The sequence below is a fragment of the Centroberyx gerrardi genome, chromosome 21 (genome assembly GCF_048128805.1).
Source record: "Centroberyx gerrardi isolate f3 chromosome 21, fCenGer3.hap1.cur.20231027, whole genome shotgun sequence".
NCBI classification, from domain to species: Eukaryota; Metazoa; Chordata; class Actinopteri; order Beryciformes; family Berycidae; genus Centroberyx; species Centroberyx gerrardi.
This window is the reverse complement of record NC_136017.1, coordinates 9,928,598-9,950,374: the sequence shown is the minus strand read 5'-3', so window position 1 is coordinate 9,950,374 and position 21,777 is coordinate 9,928,598. Positions and strand designations below refer to the sequence as shown.

General features: G+C 43.9%; 1 protein-coding gene across 1 annotated transcript in view; it reads left to right on the top strand.

The window, feature by feature from the left end:
• Nucleotides 1-5,506: 5,506 nt before the first annotated feature.
• The window catches only part of LOC139917703 (bone morphogenetic protein receptor type-2-like), a 31,008-nt gene continuing 14,737 nt past the window's right edge, over nucleotides 5,507-21,777 (top strand). Inside the window, exons 1-5 of the mRNA XM_071906881.2 lie at nucleotides 5,507-6,347; nucleotides 16,858-17,043; nucleotides 17,885-18,064; nucleotides 21,256-21,363; nucleotides 21,624-21,715. Coding sequence (XP_071762982.1) covers nucleotides 6,257-6,347; nucleotides 16,858-17,043; nucleotides 17,885-18,064; nucleotides 21,256-21,363; nucleotides 21,624-21,715 — 657 coding nt within the window. The 5' untranslated portion in view covers nucleotides 5,507-6,256. The remainder of the gene's footprint in view (nucleotides 6,348-16,857; nucleotides 17,044-17,884; nucleotides 18,065-21,255; nucleotides 21,364-21,623; nucleotides 21,716-21,777) is intronic.

Here is a 21,777-nt window from a genome sequence, read left to right as displayed (position 1 = left end):
CCCTCTGTCTTGAATCTAGATGATTTAACACATATGCAGATATTCATAATTGATGGCCTCCTGGGTGCCTAGTGTGACACTATGTCACAGAGGAGAAAGAGGGCAAGTTTAAAAATAGGCAGGACTCCTACCCACTCCTCATCCATTATTAAATACGGCCCAGAGATCCGATCTGACATCCATTATGCCACTCCACACACTGTGCGCTACGACAGAATTAATAGGCTAGTATGGTATAATTGCCGAGTGTGGAGATGAAGATTGAGGCTAAATAATGGATTGTATTCAACATAAAAGAGGAGCGTGCTACATATGAGATTGTTGAATGCCATCTGCAACACTTGCGCTTCATCTATAAAATACTTTCTGCTTTCTCGATACTCCCTGCTCCCTCAATATTGGCTTTAACTTACAAAACCAGTTTGATCTGGAGAAAGAATGCACTTGCCTGTTATGCATCACGCTGCAATCCAAGGCAAGCAAACCCGCCTCTTGCTGGGTGAAATCTGAGTTGTAGAGCAAACTCTTTGATATATACTGTATATATTTGTTTTTACCACATCAGCATGTGAGGCCCATGTCAGAGCTGTGGAAATGGGCACCAGAAACAGCTGTGCCCTAAGCCCAGCCTCACCCAGTGGAGCTCTACTATGTCTGAGGTGGTGATGAATGTGAGTGTAACACGATGACCCACGCCCAACCCCCGATATTAAACCATTAGCACTGACAAGATCTCATGGTCAGTGGCAGGACCCCTGACTTTTCCATATCATGTGACAACAGGAAAAGAAAAAACTATGGCCACTGGTTGAGGCTCTTGGTCATATAGCAGAGACTCTATGTGCTAATTAAGGCAGACATCAATTTAACACCAAACACAGCAAGTTATCCCCCTTAGTTTCATCTTAGCCTTCTCCCAAAAGTTAACGGGGCCTTCTTTTTACAGCTCCAAAAAAAGCATGATATGTCCATCAAATTTCTCAAAACAGCTTGTGCAGCATAATCCAAGTGTTTGTAGCCAACCAGTGTTTTGTAACTCTGGTCACATGGATCCTTCAGTAGCAAGCAGAGTCTTCCACCAGAGTGCTATAGGGTGCGCGTGCAACCAGAGCATTGTCAGTAAGGAAAATATAGGAGATAATGAGGTAAATACTGGACTTTTGGACTCACAGTGCAATCATTTGGCTACAAAACACTTGGATTATGCTGCACAAGCTGTTTGGAAACATCTGATGGGCACTGTATGCTTTTATAACTTAACTTAAGTATAACTTCTATAGCTTGGGAGAAGGTTGAGATGGAACTACAGGGACTAACTCGCTGTGTGTTTGGTGGTCCAATGAACATCAGTGGAGTTTCAACTGACATGGGGGTGAGTAGACAATGACTGAATTTTCATTTCTGGGTGAACTATTCCTTTAATTATTTAAGGTCAGGGGATCAGATAAAAGGGAAGACGCATTTTCGCCGCAGGCAAAGAGCCAGCTAACATGCTAAGATCATAAACAAGCACTCAGTCAACAATACATTTGCATCCCTGTTCTTTCTGCACCAACATGCAAACTGATATGGTGGTTTTCATGGCTAGGAGACGTACTTGACACCAGAACATCAAATGAAAGGCCAAATGGATTTTTACATTACTTGGGGAAAACTAAACACGCCTCAATATACTCAGGTCTCGTTAACATGGAATCTAAACTGTCTGTGCCTTTGATTACTGTTATTACATGATCAGGCGGAGCACTTGGACCGTGGGGAGAGAGAGAGGAGCCATAATTGACATAAAAGGCCATTAGCTGGAGAAACATGGCATATTGATCATCATTATGCAACAAGACACAGTCATAGGGTCAGCTAGGTCACTGCTGGGGACAAGTCCCTGTGGAGGAGAGCACTACAGTGAGAGGAGAAAAACAAACTCAATTGCTGACGATACTACATACAGTCAATAACCAGCAGTACGGTCTATAAAGAGAATTCAGCACAGTCTGCATTCAGGAGGTGATTTGAGCAGGAAAGAGGGAACAAACAATTAAACGCCTGACCCTTTTTAACATGGGGGGGGAGATGTGATGCTGAAACAATTTACCTCAATACCACCCTCCTCATTCAGTAAACAGATTAATCACTGAGTCCATGTGCCAGGTAGCCTGCATACTGTATGAAGTCCCAACATACCAAAGAAGCAGGTAGAATGTGTCACTGAATGTGGCAGTCCTACCTCAGTCATTACTCAGCTGTTTCTGACTAACCTATCAGGTTGCAAGGTGCACCTGGGGGGGGGGGGGGGGGGGGGGGGGGGTCAAATGACATTATGAATTAAAGAAGAAGTGTATGTGTGTGTGTTCTTTCTTGTCCCTTTATCCTAGAGAACTGGGGTGTATATTTCAGTTACCTGGCAACCCCTTTGAGAAAGTTGTAACAATAGACACCCTGCAGACTACAGTGGATATGCACCAGTGAATAAAAATGTCATGCTTTTCCGATAAATGTTGAGCGATGAGTGTTTTTAGGCAGCAGGGTGGGGTAGAAAAAGGGAAAGCACTCTTGAACCAGAAGACCCAGGTTCAAGCCCCTATAGTCTGCAAGCATCTGCCCTGCTGAAGTGTCTTTGAGCAAGACACTGAATCCCTACCAGCTCTATAGGTGTGCTGTTCTGTAGCTGAGCCTGATTTCTGACCTCACTATAAAGTGGAACGCATTAAAGAGAATTTCCCTATGGGGGTCAATAAAGTATCACACAATAACATCATGATGTGAATTCAGTCTTTCTCTGTGTGAGTGCGTGTGTGCGTGAAAAGAAAAAGTCAGTGGGAAAAGAAAACATTTAGGTATTTCTGTGTGTTCTGCTTTGGTCTTGCCTTACCATCAACACGGACGTCCTGACAACCTCGGAGACGCTCTGCCTCAACTCTGCGGCGGTGCCCGGCTTGTTGAGACCCCGGGTAAACTTCCTCGCCTCTGGTGGAGCCGAAGCCATAGCGCAGCAGCCCACCTTTCATCAGATAACAACGCGAGGCGCCGATTATCAGGGCTACTCCAAGCTGCACGACGATGGCTAAAATCATGCGTCGCCGGCTGTCCTACCTGCGTTGACTGCGCACTGGCGCTGTTTTATCCTGCCATTACGCTCCCACTGAACTTTGCACAGCCTCGTTCATAGCCACAGTGGGCATCGTACTCCAATGCACCGAAGACTAAGACCGAAGACCCTGTTTTCAATAGAGATCGGACGCAACATCCAATGCCTGCTGTGCTCTGTCCCATCACCGGAGGTCCCTTGCGCAAACTGGCTGGCACGCCCCCCTCAGACAGAACCGTCCTGGGCTCTGGATAATGGAACATGCCCGCTGAGACTATATTTAAAACTCATTTATCCAGGAAAGTATAATAGCCTACTTGTAGACGTTTTTTTTGTTTTTTTTCCTATGGTAACACTATAATATTCTTACATTATTCCTTATATGAATAGGCCTATCGTAGTTCTGCTGTGATATTTGTATAGTAAGCCTATCACTCTAAATTATTATTGGATTATTGTTGTTATTTTCGTAATGTAGGCCTACGTGACACAGAGCCAGAGAGCTTTAGGAGCAAAAACAGACCTCGAGGATTTTCTTGATTTCAGTATTAACACAAAGCAAATTATGATAGTCTGCATATACAAAGTAGTGGAGCTGCACGAACTAACCATATTTTTAAGGTTATATAACTAGAAACCGCACACTGTTTTAGCCGTGGGCATACATTGCCACCTGCTGGAATAATTATTTTTTTAGACTCTGAACTCTATATGAAGTTATTTGACCACAGAGAGGCAGCAAAGTAACACTAATATATGCAATAACTATTGCTGCCTTCATGTGCTGTCGGGAATATGTAATAACGAGCAGAGAGCATATGAACGACCCAACAGTGGTAAATATGACTGGGAAATATTATAATGATGAGGTGTAATGATGGGAAGGATGGATTTTTATATGAGTTTATATAAGTGAGTTAATGGGATGTGACATTTATAGGGAGGATAAAAGCCGTGCATGAGAGTATGGAAGCCGGGTCAACAACTGATAAGGGTGAAGTATTTTGACATTAGCCTATGTGTGGTTGTTTGTGATTAGGCTGCATGTAAATAATTAACATTGTTGTATATATACTATGTCTCCCTCCCACTTTCTCTCTCTTTCCCTCACTAATAAATTAATTAAAACATAAATAACATGTCTGGTGCACATTTTCTCCTCTTCATTCTATTGCTGCAGTACAGAGCAGCACTGTCAAAAATAGGGGCATGGGCCAGGATAACATTTAAATGCATCACTCTGATGTTCATTCATTTGATATGAGAGAATATATTACTGCAGCATCTTTCCATGGCAGATACATTGCAATTCAGTGCAGGTGTTGCATGGGTTGGATTTATTCTACTTATTTATTGAATAGGCCTATGCATGCTCTGGGGTGCTTTATTGCGGGGAATAAGGGGTAGCCTACTGACTACCCAGCGCCCCAAGCTGAAGCAGGGCCCCTAAAGTGTCTAGACTAAAATGCCTTTCATGTTTCTCAAGTGTATATTTATAAATATTTTACAGTTTTATTTCACATTGTTCTGGTTTTGAAACGAGGTTTGATTGAAATCCACAAAACTGCAAACAAATAAAACTTTCTCAAAACTATGAGTAACTTGTATTATCTGAGACGAATTGAAACAAACAGGAATAAAAAATTTCCTGTGCAGACTAAAACAAAATTGTGGTCCCTAGACAGATTTTGAACAGGGGAGTGCTGGTGAAAGTATGGTTTAATTAGTGTTATCAGGTTAATGCTGGAAACACAGAACTACAATTAGGGATGTGCCCAATAATTGATCAGTAAATGAATGTGTGTAGGTGTGTTGAATTGCAGATGGGTAGATAATATAGATGTTGGTCATAAATGGAATAATGGTGGTGTGGGGATGAGAGCAATGTGGAGAGGGGGCCAGAGTCACCTCCTGTGCAAAGGGTCCATAATTCCTAGCTACGCCCCTGCTTAAATGAAGACAAGCCATTTGCTTTACTAGCCATCTGTGACTTTTTCACAGTAACAACATTTCGGCAGTGAATCAGTGCTGAAACAAAAATATATGTGATAATACAACAATCGATAACCACATCTACTCAGCTCCATCTCAGTACTTTTGAGCCACGGGTTGAACTGTGTAAAAAGCACCAACATAAATGCATTTTACAGATTAGACGTGTTGATCAGTGGGTGTTACAAGGAGCACTTGAAGGCAGCATATGTTTTAAGGGTGCTACATCCACAGTCTGCGGCACGGAGGCGCTGTAGTACCCCACTGTGTCGGGACTGTCCTCCACCCCCAACAGCAACCCACAGCAACCTGATACCGGAGACGAGCGGTCCAGACAAGCCTGCAAACGAGGCGTTCCCAGCCGCCCTGCCTGTCTGTCTGTCTGCCCGGCGGAGCTCCACACGGTCAATGCCAAACGCAACCGCCCCGGGGAACAGCGGAGGAAGAGACGTCAATCCCCTCGACCCGTCGTCTGCCAATACGGGAATTATAATCTGCATTTATCGCAACGTGAACGAGCTCACAGGATACGTCGTTGACTAGTAAATTATTTTTGCCCACAACGAAGACCGTGAATGAGACGGGACACGGAGAACTAACTAGCTATTAGGCTAACGTCGGTTGGCTTCGATAGCAGTTAGCTTACAATCTAGCCAGCTAACTGGCTAACGTTTATATATCCAATTGCTATCGTTATTGTCGAAGAAGTGGGTGTTTTTGTAAAGTGTATGCGTGAGAACGGACTGTATCTAGTCGAATGAGTTGTCCGTGGGATATTTTTGCGATATTGCTCTCTTTCTCCAAGTTTTCTAATCCCAGACAGTCGCCCTAGGTAGCTAGCATGTTAGCTAGCAGATATGGACGTTGTTCGCTGGCTAACGTTAGTTGTAGATGGCAGCTCCGCCAAACAAGTTAGCTACTTGGTTAAGCTGTCTGGTCTGTGCTGGAGTCGATAGCAGGAGTACTTTATTGGCAGTTGGTTATCAAATCAGGACAATCAATCCCAACACAGCAGCGCTCCCTTTTCACGTCCATTCTCAATGTGTTGTTCCGTGCTTGAGATAGCAGTTCAAGTTATTGAGCTGACGTGAGAAACGGGGAGAAAACAAAGTGGTAGCTACAAGACAAGAGGACCGTAAAACAAGACTTGGAGGAGCTCCAACAACGAGACCAAAGTCGATGTACAGTGTCATGGCTGTGAGCCGAATCACGATGCTAACATTTGCTAAATTTGGGCTTTGCGTGATGATTCTCCTGACTCCTGTGGCTGGTAAGTGGCATGTTCGTGTATGATGATTTTGCAAAGAGTAGAAATGTGCTACGCATAAATATTTGATCCTTTCCTTCGCTTTGGTGTCTGCATTTCGTCCACATACCGGGTTTGGTGCAGATGTTATGTTGTTGCTTTGGTAATGAAAGATAGCCTCTACCCAGGTCATTTCTGACTCGGACAATTCCAATGTTTTGTTGATTTTGTTTATTAATTATGTTCATGTTATGCTGCTAATCATTCATACGGTCAGACAGGCAAAATCAGGCAGCCTCATTCCCCAGCAGTGCCATAAAAGTACAAGACTAATCATACAAGACTGGTCTAATCAGCTCTCTTCATCTTGCATATCAAAATATCCTCCCTTTTGTTTGTGTGTGGCGTGCCTGTGTCTCTGGCTGTCTGTCCCCTATCATTTTGTTTTATCTTGTTCTCTGTCTGGCTCATCTCTGGACTCTTCTCTGGATCAACTCATTATAGTTAGGTACATTTTTCACGGATATATCTTTATTTGCCAGAGTGTCCAATGCACCTCTCGCTGCTTTTAATCATTCTGTGTACAAAGGCCTGGAAAAACACTGCCAACATACCGCAGTCCTTGTCAGCCAAGTTGTGCCCCCTGTTCTAGACTTTGGGCTGAAGCCAGGCTTCTGTGAAACCTTGAGCATGATAAGATAACTGGGCTGCACAGCAGTACAGAGAGATGGTGGTGCAGCAGATGGGGAAAAAAATAAGTGGAATGCGTGGGAAGACAAGAAAATTATTTTACAAGATAGGTAATTTAAGTGATAGAATTTTGACATGGTGCTTAGGCAGTGTGCTGGAAAATGGGTGGTCTTGTGTAGCCCAACCATCAGGTGATATAGCCCAGTGTGTGGGCGTGAATGTGTGTATAAACACCCTCTTAATAATGCACTATCATTGCTCTGAGTGTGTGTTGTTATTGTCAAGACTCCTCCATTCATGGACAGGGTATTATCAGAAACCCAGAATAATAATTGTTGTAGATGGAAATATGTGAGTGTAAAGCATAATTTGAATTCACAGAGTGACCGTGTTCATTACTCAAAACTGGTAGTGCTTAGGTACTAGGCTATATCCCTATTTGCATTTACATTTGCATTTTCAGAACTTTGCAGATGAATGATAGCCAGAATAAGCTTAAATTTCCAGATCACCAACATTTCAAGTAGGCTAACTGACAGTAAGGACTGTCAGTTGCAGCACCCAGACAGTATTCCTGGGACCCTATGATCATGAAGTGAGTGATACATAAGGAACTGAGAGCTGAGGAGAAAATGTAGCTTTTTTTTTTTTTCTTAAAAGCTGGAACATATCAGAGCAAGCAGATGAGGAAGATATGGGATGTGGGCTGTGATTCAGCAGGGAGAATTTCTGAGAAGAGATGAGTTGTCAGGTTGTGATGTAAGATAAGGAGTGAATCTGCTGACCTGTTGGAGTGGGAAGGTCATTCCCCTATTGATGACCCAGGAGGGAGAAGAGTCAAGGCCGGGTGAAGGGGGAGTCAAGTGCCTGGTAATGGCAGAGGGCAGAGCATGTGACAGGTAGGGCTAGACTGTGGCCTTGAGATATGGGGGATGCAGATCCCTCAGCAGCCTTGTATGCCCGCACCAGAGTTTTGTTTCCGCGCTCAGGCTTTCATTACCCTGAAAAATATGACAGGGAATAGAAAGTTCTCCAAGTCAGAGCCAGTTCTTTTAGATTGTAAGAGCATCCTTCACACAAACCATCATGCACACAGCACACATCAGTGATGTGTGCCTCAGGCCCAGCCAGCAGCACATTTTCACCATTATATTTTCTCAGTCTCGTGTTAACATCTCTCCCTCTTGCTCTCTCGCATCAGCTACCTTCTCCCCCACCAATTATTTTCTTTGTTTGTTTTACATTTTTCCAAGTGTCTGCATGCATTGTAATTTCTATCACAAACCTCAATATTCAGCAAAAACTACAACCGTAATTTGGCAATTGTACAGCCCTTTTACACACCACACAGACTGAAAGATTGCTCATCATGACAAATTATTGCCTCGATAAGCTCACCTTTATGAGACATGACATGCAAATTAGTATTCCCCTAGAGGGGTTTAATAGAGGGGTATAATAACACTGACTGGCAGAGGGAATGACATATTCACCCAGTAATCAGAACAAGGACAATTAATAGATACTTATGTGCATGCATGTCATGTAAACAGTCAATAACTCCAAATTGTCACACTGTGCAAAATTAATTAGTTAGCAGTCAGACTTTGTTGGCATAATGACTGGAAAGAGACAGGAGACGAGCTGCTGTCTCTGTGCTCCTGTTTTGTTCATGAATGTAAAGCAGAGATATTCCCTTGCCTTCTCTTACGACGATGCCGGTAATGATGATGAGAGGAAGCAGGGGGGCTAATAGGCTACGGGAACATGTTAGTAATCTTTCTGACCCAACACCATTCCTTTTGCTCTCTCTCTTTATTTCTCTCTCTCACCCACTCGGCTCCAACCACATTAGTGCCTTCCCTGATCCCCCTCTCCTGACTCCCTTATTACCTGCATTAATTTCTCTTTTTAATCTTCCCTCATTTCCCTCCAACTGCCATGTGTTTAACCTGTCGGCTGCTGAGCTTGTGCCGTCCTTCCGCTCTGTGTCCCCGCTGACTAATCGACGTGTGGGTGTGTGCCTGCTGCTCGAAAATCTGGAGTAGAAACTGTTCCAAACACGGCACGAGCCCGTAGACGCTACCTGCGGCGCGGCCACAGGTGTTCTCAAATACAAAGATTAGAATGGGGCGGACAGTCATTCTTTATCCCAAATTCCTCTCAAGTTTTGTGTAAATAAACTCCTGCCTGGTATCTTTCTTGTAACACACAGTCCAACTCACAACATACGCCACAACCCACATTCGGACAGTAGCCTGTTTGAACTGTTGTCCCAGGTAAGCTGGAGGTTTTCAGGGCAAAGAGGATTAGAGGAGAAGTATTATACTATAGAATAAAAAGGCCTGCTCATTTGCTCCGCTTGTCCAAAGCCTGAAGCTGTGTCTCGTGGGCCCCATACTGTGGCGGTGACAGGCCCTCTGTTCCCCAACCAAGCCCTCTCCCTCCAACCTCTCTGGGCCACAGGGGACTGTTGAAGCTGTCAGCGCCGCAGTCACGTCACTAGCTCAACAGAACAGAGCCACAGAATTGGTAGAGTCAGTTGAGCGAAGTTATTGGCTCCTACAGACTCCTGTTGAATGGCTGCGAGTTATTTGCCACACAGGCTAGCCCAGATTGACCCCTAATGATTTGGTGAGCCAGGTACAGATTGCAGTCACGCCTGGGATATAATCAGTGGTTTTATCAACAATGATGTTAGAAGAAGAAGAATCAGAATCAGAATAATCGGCAAGTACAATAAATGTGCAAGAATTTGTCTTGGTAACATTGCTGCCGATACATTTATCGTCCATGATATATCTTGCACTGTCTCTCTGTGCTGTGTGAGAGCTTGTACCATGCAGCAACATATTAACAACTCAGTAAATTGGCAAAAGTATACCACTAGATGATACCTAGATAATATACAATCTTTCAGTAATAATAATAATTACAATAAACATTTCACAATAGTGTTACAAAGACCCTACAGATGATAAAAGCCAATAAGAGACTGTAGGTTCAGGTTCAAGCCCATGTGTCTGCAAGTATCCTCCTGCTGAAGTGTCCTTGAGCAAGACACTGAATCCCCACCAGCTCCTGGGGCGCTGTTCTGTAGCTGAGCCTGACCTCAGACCTCTCAGTGGAGGTGGGCAGGCAATTAGATAATTTTCCTAAAAGGATAAATAAAGTAGCACGTTATTATTGTTGTTTTGTTGTTGATGTATTGGGTTAAAAGATCTAAGATGTAGCTAGGGCCTAGCCTTAAAGGTAGTCTGTAAAATCTTCAATTAATTCTGAAACTGACAGGAAACAAGTGTAGAGAAGCAAAAATAGAGGAAATATGATGATTTGCATTTATTCCTTGTCAGTGTCCTCACAGCAGAATTAAGAGTGGTACCACGGCTTGGCAATTAAGACAGGAAAACAGGGAAGCAGTAGTTGAGGCCGGAGGATTTGAAAGCACTGCACCCAATTTGATTCCATAATGTCTTGCACTCAGTCCACGTGATGATTTTGTGAGAAGAGATGACACTGACTGCAGCTAGAAACACACCATGGAACACTGGAATGGGGGGGGAAAGCCATTTGGTCTCTAATACAGCTAGCCTTGTACTCTATTAGATAAAAAAAATCAATGGCTGTCTCACTTAGTACCTTGGTCTTAGTCCTGAGCAGAGGTAAAAGCAAAGCAAGATACAATATAACAGCCTTCAGTAGACCTTCTGGTTTGGCAAAAAAGAGAAATTAGTGGATGTTTTAGAAAACAAAAGGTGCAGCCTTGAGATGGTAACTGAGAGTGACAGCCTATGATTAACACGAAGCGTTCTCCTTGACTAGCAGAGACAATAGGTCTGGAGCGCGCAAAAATGCTGCTGAAAGTACGGTCGAGCCTTTTTGGCTAGAGGGTTTTAATATCCTTATGGGATAGAAGTTTAAAAAAGAGAAGGGCATTTGGGAGCAACTGCAAGGCTCTTGGGTGATATTGGTCCATATGCTGGATCATAACACATTTTCTAAAGAATGCATTTTTATTTTCTCTTAGAGCTGTGATCTCACATCTGTGAATATTGCTGTATCTTCTTCGTTTTACTTACTACATTTTAATTTTTTTTAAATTTCCAGATCTTCAATGATTTCAGCAGTAGAATAAGGTTCAGTTCCTAGATCACCAATATTACAAGCAACCAACAGTGAGGAGTGCAAGTTTCACCGTGACATTCCTTCTGAGAGAAGTGTTAGAAAAAGAGAAAAAGCTTTTTAAAGAGAGGAGGTCTAAGTTTTCTGTTTGGGACACGACTACACCAATTAGCCCATGTTTTGTGTTTGCAGTATCAGTATTGTTTCCTTTTCATTAGACAGCGGACACTAATCTAATGGACACAAGGCCATGCAGCAAGAGTGAAAACACAAGCATACCAGACAACCACAGGTCTACAGCAGTGACAGTGGAGTTGGTGGTAGTGTAGAGGGAATCAGCCCAGTGTGTAGCCTGTATGTACAGTAAGTTCACTTATTCAACAAGGAAACAGTGTTGCAAGACTAAAACCAAAACCAAACTAAAACCACCCTTATGCTTGTTCACAAATAATCTGAGAGTATGATCCCCATGGTGTGATAGCCAAACACCACATTGGTCACCCTGTCATCTTTGTTTTGATCACATATTTGGGAAAGTTAATGTGGAGGCGGGGGGGTCACTGGCATAAATGCATCGTGGTCAATGATGAAGGCCTCTAAGCTTTGAGAGCCTGGGTAGTATAAGCTTCAGGATTAGCATAACTGTACCAGACCCAGACAGACACAGACTGAGTGGTGGTGTGTGTGTGTGTGTGTGTGTGTGTGTGTGTGTGGGTGGGGGGGGGGGGGGGGGGGGGGGGGGGGGTCCCAGGGCAACAGATGGGACAGATTAAAGCCCCCCCCCCTTCCATTTCTTTAAACTCAACCAGGGGACTTGGAAAATTGGGGGTGTCAGCAAAATACCCCTGAATCCCATCCATCCCACCTCAGCAGCAAGCATACACCCAAACAGCAGCAGCATGTACGATTAGGGTTGTTTTGGTCACAGTCACTCAAGATGGCTTCCTTAGTTTTTTTCCCCCTCCCACCCTCTCTTTCTCTCTCCCTAGTCTCGGATGTGAAGTCAGAAGCAGTTGTGGAGATAGAACAGCCAACAGTCAGTGCAGTCAGTGACTTTTAATCAAGTCTCCCAGACTGCCGTGTCTTGCATCGCTCCCATGGGTTTTGGCAGGAGGAGAGGCAAAACGGGCAGGAGAGAGCCAGATTAGGTCGCTGTTGTTTTTTAGCAGTGAGGCTGAGGCAAGGGGGTAGTCTGAGGGGGTGGAGGGGCTGGGGTGTGGGCTGGGGGGGGGGGGCCTGCGCTGAAGGCCAATTGGGGGGTGGTGTTCGGAGGGGGAGAGAGATTAGCAAATAACTGGGCCATGGGTAAACACTCAGCGGTGCCCGCCATCATCCAATGAACAGGCTTGGAGAGGAGAACTACTCTGGGAGTCTTTTGATATGACTACCCTCTCTTTCTCTCTCTCTCTCTCTCTCTCTCTCTCCCTCTCCCTCTCCCTCTCTCTCTCCTCTCTCTCCTCTCTCTCTCTCTCTCTCTCCCCCTCTCTCTCTCTCTCTCATCTGCCTCGCTCCACTGGCCCTGCCTGCACACTCTGACCCACAATCCAATACTGCAGTGGGAGCCAAGATCACACAGCAAGCTCCACAGAGCAGAACCAGGGACAGAGCCTGCCATGGCCAATCAGAGATAAACACAGGGATTGGCATCCAACCAGAAACAGCCCTAAGAAACACAGAATTCAGTTAAAGAACCAACCAGAGCCAAGTACAGTGGTAGACAAACCAATGAAAGCTGACTACCGGGTTGCTCTCGTGGCTCAGTCTACAAATGCACAAACCTTGTAACCTAAGCCTGGTTGTGACTACTTGGATTTTAGTTCCATCCCAAGCAATATGCTGTCTAGGCTCTCTATTCACTTCACTGTGTTTTTTTGGGCTGCAGTTGTCAGAAAAAACAATAAAAAGCTTTAGGTGGATTGCCCATTCTTCTTCTGAATAGAGGGAAAAGGAATAAAAGAACTAACTGTGTGACTAGTCCATGCTCTCCATGTATTGTGTGCTTGCTCGTATGTGCAACCACGCTGCACCATGAAGCTATTAAATGTGCCGCATGTCAGTCAGTGTGTCATAATGTTATTTCAGTCAGGCAGCCAGTCACGGGTTGAGGTGGTTAGGGGGGTAAAGGGTTAGGGAATTGTGGGCACGTTCCTGGCACTGTAGTCCGCCTTGGGTGACATGAGACATAGTGGATGATAGGGGTTGGAATCGCCATACGATATTATCAGGAGGATACTTGATACTTACTACACACTTAGTATTGTATTATATGATAGTATATGTTGTTATTGCTTTGTTGTTATATTTTAATGCAGCAAAACTGCTGAAATAACACTCTTTCCCTCAAGACACTTTTGAGTGAAAACCCCAAATCAATTTCTAGGTTAAATTCAAGATTTTAGCCTTATAAATACTGTTTGAATGTTCTTTTTTTTGTTCTCAAGAGTACTGGTTGACAGAACATCATTATGTGGTTTTTCATTTCATAGCCTTGAATTGTAGTAAAAATATTAATAATTAATGTCAGTATATCTATCCAGTATTAGGGGAAAGAATGGAGATATTATGCCGTATAGATTTTTTTTCCTTCCTCCCCTAATGTACAAGGTCGGTCTGTCTGACTGTCCATGGGTGTTGGCAGTGGCTTTGCACTTCCTTCTATTGTTCCTTCATGTTCTTCCTCCAGATGGGAAAAAGATCATTGTTGAGGCTATTTTTGGCCTCATACCTTTTAAAAGTGTCTCTTAAACTCATCGTCAAATGATTGTGTCAAAAGAAATGGCAATAATTAAGGGAAAATTCCACCCTCAGATACTCTTACACTGTTATACATCATCAGTCTGATGTTCAAGGCATTCCAGGAGTTTTTTTGTGAGGAAGTTTCGTAATTTACCGTTGTATCCAGTTTCCTTTAACCTGCCTTGTCTACTTCTACCTACTTCAGTGAGTGATTTTCTCGTCTATGATGGATTTTTCCCTGTATGACTGTTGAACATCAGTGCAAAATTGTGAGTCTAGAAAGAAGCCCTTGTTCCTTGATTCTGAGGGACTGACACCAAAACCTGATGTTTAGCCTACTCTTAATGTTTTAGATTTCTGAAAATGGTCTTCCTATTAAACTCCATTGTAGCTGTGGTGGAAATATCAATGTGACATCATGTTGTCTACATTCGGCCAGTTATCCACAGAAATAAGAAAAATAGGCTACATACAAACAACAGAATAGCTCCAGGAATGCAATGTACATCGTTAGTAGCTGTTTTTTAACAGTTTTAGTGTGGATTTTTTTCTTTAAGCTTAATATCAGATGTCAGATTGCAATAGATCAGAGCAAATCTCCCCTCTGTGGGCAATAGAAAAGTGGTATGAATGTCTGCTCATTAAGTCCCCCCAATAATGTTATAATTGAAGTTCTGGTTTAATTGTTACGCTGGTTTTCATTTTAGGGAATATCATGGTTCCTGGAGATAAATCATTTTTCACATACACTTGATATTCACACTTTACAGGATGAGAGAAGGGGAGAGTAAAGAGAGCTGGAAGGCTTTGGGCTGTAGTGCAAACAACACTATTTTTGACTACTTTTGTGTGTGTGTGTGTGTGTGTGTGTGTGTGTGTGTTCATTTGCTCAGTACATATTTATATCTATTTCGTGTTTGGTGTAGTCCTACTTTTTTTTGTGAATAGCTTTCAGTTTAGTATGAAACCGTATCAAGGTCGCATTGTTACAAAATATAACTTCATCCATGTATACACACATTGATAACAGATATGGCATATGATAAATATGTATGCCATATACCATTCGGTGTTCGCTGTAATCCAAAGCTCCTTACTGTGCTGTGAGTACATGCACGCTGAGAATTGGTGGTCCCAGTGGGAATCGAACCCCTAACCCTGGCAGTGTTCGTGCCATCCTCAGCTCATTTAGCTACACAGGACCACACTTTATATTCAGTTTGTGCATCAAACTGAAATTCCTCCAGATACTTAACCTTTGATTTGAACTCTTTTCCCACTCTGCATGTATGCAGTATCCCCCTGCAGGCGAACGCGGTAGCACAAACAGTAGGCAGTGAAGGCCCACAGGTTCAGGGCAGCCAAGGCCCACAGTAGGCCAGGGTTGATAGCTTTATCTGTGGGTGGGAGGAGAGGAGGAAAGTTGGCGCCGTGCCCAGCAGAGCAACCACTCCATCGCGTCACCCTCTGCCCACACAGGCTAGCTTGACCTTGGGCAGGGCACAGCCACCCTCCTCCCCATACCCAACCCAACACACACGCACACACACACACCACCCACCACCACCCCTTCCCAGATGGAGGAAGGGGAGGAGTTGGGAGTAAGGGAAACAAACTGGCACATCATGTTTCCCTTATCGGAGATTACCCACAACGCAGGCTATGTACACAAACACAAATTCTGCCATTGGCTCACGCTATTTCTCCTTGGCATCGCTCTCACTGTCCCAGACGTTTACTCCAATACACACTGTAATACACAAGCGCTCTCTCAAGCAAACAAACTCTCTGACTCCCTCTTTGTTCATTTCACAACTACATTCGCTCTTGCACTCACTGGCTATTCTGGCTTTCTCTTTACACAAACAAACACACACTGCATATCTTAACTGTTAATTTGACACCACATAACATTCATCTATACTTTCTGGTGTTGGATTCAAACCATAACCTAGTCAATCCAAAATAGAAAACGGCTTTGGACCTAGGTCATAATTAGATAGAATTAATAGAGCACTTTGGCAAGGGGTTTCCTTGACACATTTGGCAAGGTGCATGGTCTCAACGCTATGACATTTGGCTCTTGAGATTTGTTTGAACATTCCTGCTCCATTCCTGAACAATTTTATGACATGTCTTCTCATCTTTCTTCCATCTCTACTGTGTCTTCATGGTACAGTTTCAGATAAAGAAGAGGAGAGATTGAAAAATGTTTTTTTTTAAAAAGCAATCCAAAAAAAACAAAATTCTTATCAGGGAAAAATGTATTTTTGATTTATATTAGGATTTTTTTGTAGCCCTAACACCCTCTCTCTCTCTGTGTGTGTGTGTGTGTGTGTGTGTGTCCATCCAGCTAAGGCTGAAATAGCTATTTCTATTGATCTTTGAGTTGTGAGAGCTAGCAGTCTTTGCAGGCTGACTGCATGGCAGATTTCGTTTTTTCGACCATGGGCCCTCCTTGTATAGACAGACATATCAGTATCATTGTCTCTTTCTGGCAGCAGAGACTTATGTACCAGACCAGAGGTGTTTGTGTGTGTGTGTGTGTGTGTGTGTGTGTGTGTGTGTGTGCATGTGTGCATGTGCGTCAGTAGTGAACAGTATTGGTTGATGTACATGTGACTTGGACAGTGCCATTTATTTTTCAGCTAAAATGTGCTGGGATTTTTTTTTTGTCATTTAAAATGTGCATATTTAATATGTTAGTATGGTGTGGAAAGAGAGACAATGCTAGCTGCAGAGATGAAATGAAAAAAAATGTAATTACATGAATTAATGAAGCTGTAACTGTCCTACCTCTATCCCTCTTTCCTTACTGCACATACTCACACACAAACACACAAGCTCTGGCCTCATGTTAAAATTTTGATGTGCCTGCCTCTTGCTATCATACATACTGTTGCACTGCAAAGCCCCACCCCGTTTTGCTAGAAACATTTCATGCATAAATTTGACTCTCCTCCCACCCCTCGTTCTCTCTCCACAGCGGCGCAGGGCGAGGAGAGGGAATGTGCCTTCACGGACCAGCAGCAGCAGTGGGAGGTGGAGCGAGTGGCGGGGGGCGAAGGCCGGGTCTCCCCGGAGAACACCACCATCCGCTGTGCCAAGGGGAGCCACTGCTTCGGCCTGTGGGAGAAAAGCCCGCCGGGTGATGTGCGCCTGGTCAAGCAAGGTACAGGGGGAGGGAGGCTGTCTCTAGGGCTGCACAGTTACTCGTCTACAGGTCTTCTTTGCTCCTAATTATACAAATAATACACATCAGCAAACTAACTAACTTAAATTTCACGTGTCACATACTGTGAGTCCATCTTTATCAACTTGAGAGTTGTAAAATGTCTTTGGTCAAATAAGTAAAAAAAGAAAGAATGGGTGACTGTGACCCAAAGGGGAGCTCAACACTAGAAGGGGTGAGGATTGAGCCTTTAAATATGCACAGTTAATAATGTATAATCACATATAATGATTTTTGTTTCCACAATTAATGATGATAGGAAATTGGCATTTCAGCAATAGTGAAATGTTTCTTTCACTTAGAATAACAGCTGTAGTTGAAAATTGTCATGATGTTAAGACCATAAAAAGTGCAGTAAAATCATTTTGTTCCTTATATCATTGAGACTAATAATTATGATCATATCTAGGAAAATAGTAAAGACCATCAGTGATCATGCATCCATAGCAGTCACTGTTGCTAGTTTCTGTCCCAACTGAATTAAAATAAAGGCACACAAAATGGCTGTTGTTAAGTGACATGTCGTGACGTTCAGTGAAAGCAGAGAATAGGATGCAAACAGGGGAACATACAAAGCAGTTGAAGGCATATACACATACTATGGGTTTACATGCAAGACACACACATGTAGAGGTGCTCTTGAGTGTTCGAGCACACACAGTAGCTGCACTAGCTGTCAATACCAGTCTCCCTCACTGACCTTGTCTCTCTTCCTCCCTCCCTTTCTCTTCCTCCCCCACTGCTCTTCTGTCATCTCTCTCTCTGTCCATCCACCCGTCAGGTTGCTGGACTCACCTGGGCGACCACCAGGGCTGCCGTGACGATCGTTGCGTGGTGACCAACCTGCCTCCACAGATCCAGAATGGGACGTACCACTTCTGCTGCTGCGGCAGTGACATGTGTAACGTCAACTTCACCGAGGACTTCCCCCCGCCGAGCCCCACCACCGCCCAGCCACTCTGTAAGGACACACACACACCATGCTGTGTACACGTAGTCACACTAAATGTAAATGTCATGTCCAATACAAGTGCATTTGGTAATAATTTACACTCACACACAGAGTCGGACAGTATACACACATACGTAAACAATCATACTGTATAGACACACATGGACACAAAGTCACAATATGTACCGTGTGTATATATCACACTTGCAGTTAGGCTGTATATACACACACATTCAGTCAAGCTATTTGCACACGTGTCTCACTTTGCCCACATGCTCAACAGTATTCTCTTAAATAAATGCTTGTAGTACAGCCAGAGTTTGCAACTGTGTGCCAAAGAAGGCACTGTTTTTTTGCCAGATAAACTGACCCTGAAGACCATTTTCAGCTTTTATGGGGCAATTTCTACCCTTGTTCAAAAAGAGATGTTACAGACTGTAACATTTCTGTCAGAATAACAGCCCACTTTTTTTTTTTTCTACACCTGCACTTACAGATTCAGGGACATTGTCTTTTTTTTAAACTTTCAAGGACATTTGCATCGGTTTTCTTTTCTTTTCTGACTATGACTCTGTCTGTCTGTTTTCCTGTGGTCTTGATTCTTTTTGTCGCAGATATGTTCTTTCAAAATAATTAATTGAACAGAGGATGGGGGGGGGGGGGGGGGAGCGGGGGTAAGAAATGAAAGAAAAATAAGGCATAACTATAAACAAGGGAGAAAACAAATGCAGGCCCACACAGTTCTGAGACACAAAGCTCTTAACAGCAAAGGATGAAAGAGGATGTTTGAAACCATCAGAGCTATCATACCCACACCTACTTGTAGCTACTTTCTCCCTCTCCTCATTCTCCTCCTCCTCTTCGTCATTCATCCACACTACCCGATGGCCGTCCATTATGAGCCTTGACAACACTGAATTGCAGAAATAAATTGGTTTGCGTTTACCCACAGATAAGCTTGGAGCACCACATCTTCAGTCTCCCCGCTGAGAGCCAGTGTGGATTGTTTCCGCATAAGAGCCACAAAAGTGGATGATATTGAATCCCATGTTTGTATCAAAGCACCTTTTGTTTTCTTTTTCTTTAAGTTCTTTGTGAGGTCTTAGTTGAGTCCTAAACCAAGCAAACAGACGTATTGTTAAGGTTTTTTTTTCTCTCTCAAGGTTCAGCTGTGAATGAAAGCAACGTACCGCGAGTGGGTGGGGGGGTGAGGGGCTGAGGTGGAGGGGGTGAGTGGCGGCTCATCATCTCTCCTGCACACGCACACACACACACAGACGCACACAGACACAAACACACACTCTCCTCCAACCATGTTGTCTCTCTGCATTCCACGGATTACAAGGCGTCTGGTCTTTCTGTCTGCGGGCGCGCCGGTGAGCGCTTGAATAAAGAGACAGATGATGAGATAAAGAAAGGAGAAAGTTGGGAAAAATAACAGTTTGGCATAAGAAGGGTGTTGCCTTTTAGCGTTTTAAGTCTGAATCCTATTTCTGTTTTGGGTGGATCGTAGATTTCCGTCATTCCTTGGTTGTTCAATTCGGGTGTAATCAAAACTAGGAAATGGTTTGAGTCAGTTGGCTGCTTGAGTGATCTGAAGCCAGGAAACATGGATGATGACGTCTAGATTGTGCCAAATTGTCCGTGTGTGTGTGTGTGTGTGTGTGTATTTGGGCGTGTCTATGTCAGTGTGCGTGTGTCTGCGTAGATTTGTGTTTGTGTCAGTTTGCTTCCTGTACAGCCTTCTTCTTGATTATGAACTCACTGACCTTGACTGCTGAGAGGGGCCTTGTTAACCCCATGTGTGAGTGTGTGTGGATGTGTATATGTGTGTGTGTGAGAGTGTGTGTGCATGCTCATGCTAGTATGTCAGTCAAGGCTGCCCTCAGGCTCTCTAAGCCATCAATTATTAATAAAGCTAGTGTCTCACGGCAGCACAGTGTGTTGACTGATGTAACGAATGCAGGAGAGCGAGTGTGTTTCTATGCAGCAGCTTTGGGTTTTTCTTCTCTGCGTTTCTGCAAGTGGTGGTATATGAGAGCAGGGCAAGTGCTGGTATGTCTAATCTCTGTGTGTGTGTGTTGGTCCATAGTCTCCAGAGTACCCCTTATTGCTGATTCAAAGTTTCATTAATCACAACTACCTGACAGCTGAAACTACAGCCACCTCAGCTAACTGCTTCTGCCTGGTTCCGCCATAACCAAATTTATCTGACCAGCTCTCCCCGGTTAATAACCCGTCACTCGCTCCTCCCTTCCTATAGGCCGCACTGCTTTCACAGCGGGATGAGATGGATTTGCATATTGTCTCATAATTTCTCTCTCTCCCCATTCACTTCCCCCACCTCAAATTTCACTGCCACATTTACCCCCCTTTTCTCTCCTCTCTCTCTCTCTGTCGCTCTCTTCCTCTCTCCCTCCACTGCTTTCCAGTCTGTTGACCATGCTTCATGCTTGTTTGACTCAATTGATTTTTTTTTTTTTTTGTTTATGCGCTTCACCTCACCTGACTCACATGCCTGATCGTCCGCAAACACACGTGCATGCCCGGGACATTCAAATTGCATGTGGTCGCCTGGGTGTGCATGTGTGAGAGAGTATGTTTGTGTGTGTGTGTGTGTTGGTCAGCGTGATTTTCAATTATTGACCTGCTCTTCGGGAAGCTAAACTAATAAACAACTTACAGCACACACACACTCACCAGTTCATTTAAAATCTTGCAGCGAAACAATGTGTTGCTGTTGTATATGCCTGTGTAAACTGCTCTCTCTCTCTCTCTCTCTCTCTCTCTCTCTCTCTCTCTCTCTCTCTCTCTCTCTCTCTCTCTCTCTCTCTCTCTCTCTCTCTCTGCAGTGGAGAACAGCATCAATACATTTACAAAAGCTATTCTTTTTCATTAAGCTGGTTTGGGGCTTTGAGTCGAAAATGCTATTTCGATAAATGCTGTTTAGAGCTGCCTCCCAGCTCATGCAGTTTTCTCATTCACGACTCTGTAGGTTGACCATAACTAGTAAGCTATAGAAGCAGGCATTGCAAAAGAGCCTATACGAGCCTATATAGGAGCTGTGGTACCTGGCTTCTTTGTTGTTACTACTCACAAATGAAAGGCTGATGTACAATTTTACCCATTCGGCCCTCCTACATATAGGTAGCAGTTTGATTTGAACTTTTGTGTTTGATCTGTCCTCTACCCCTTTTTAGACACTCGCACGCTGCACTACGAAGAGACGGTAATTATCGCCCTGGCAACCGTCTCCGTGTTGGCAGTGGTTGCTGTAGCAGCCTTCTTTGGTTACCGCATGATGCACGGTGAGTTACCATGGCTCCGCACTCGATGAGCAAGAGCAGAGGACGTTTATTATTATAACTCTCCATAATGATAGAAAGGCCTTTTTAAATGTTTTTGTGGAATAACATTTCATTCTAAATGCCATAAATGGAAGCAGAACCGCTCTTATGTAGGTGTGTGTTAAATGTTGGAACCTCATCCAGAAACATTGTACCTACATGTTCTGCATTCTCTTACCTGGGTGGGAATTTTGTGTGTGTGTGTGTGTGTGTATTAATAGGAGATGGTAAACAGGGCCTCCACAACCTGAACATGATGGAGGCTGCTGGCTCTGAGAGCTCTCTGGACCTGGACAATCTCAAACTGCTAGAGGTCAGTGTGCCCAAGTCTGTCTCTCTGTCCCTTTGTCTGTCTCTGTGTCTACCCTTGGTCCA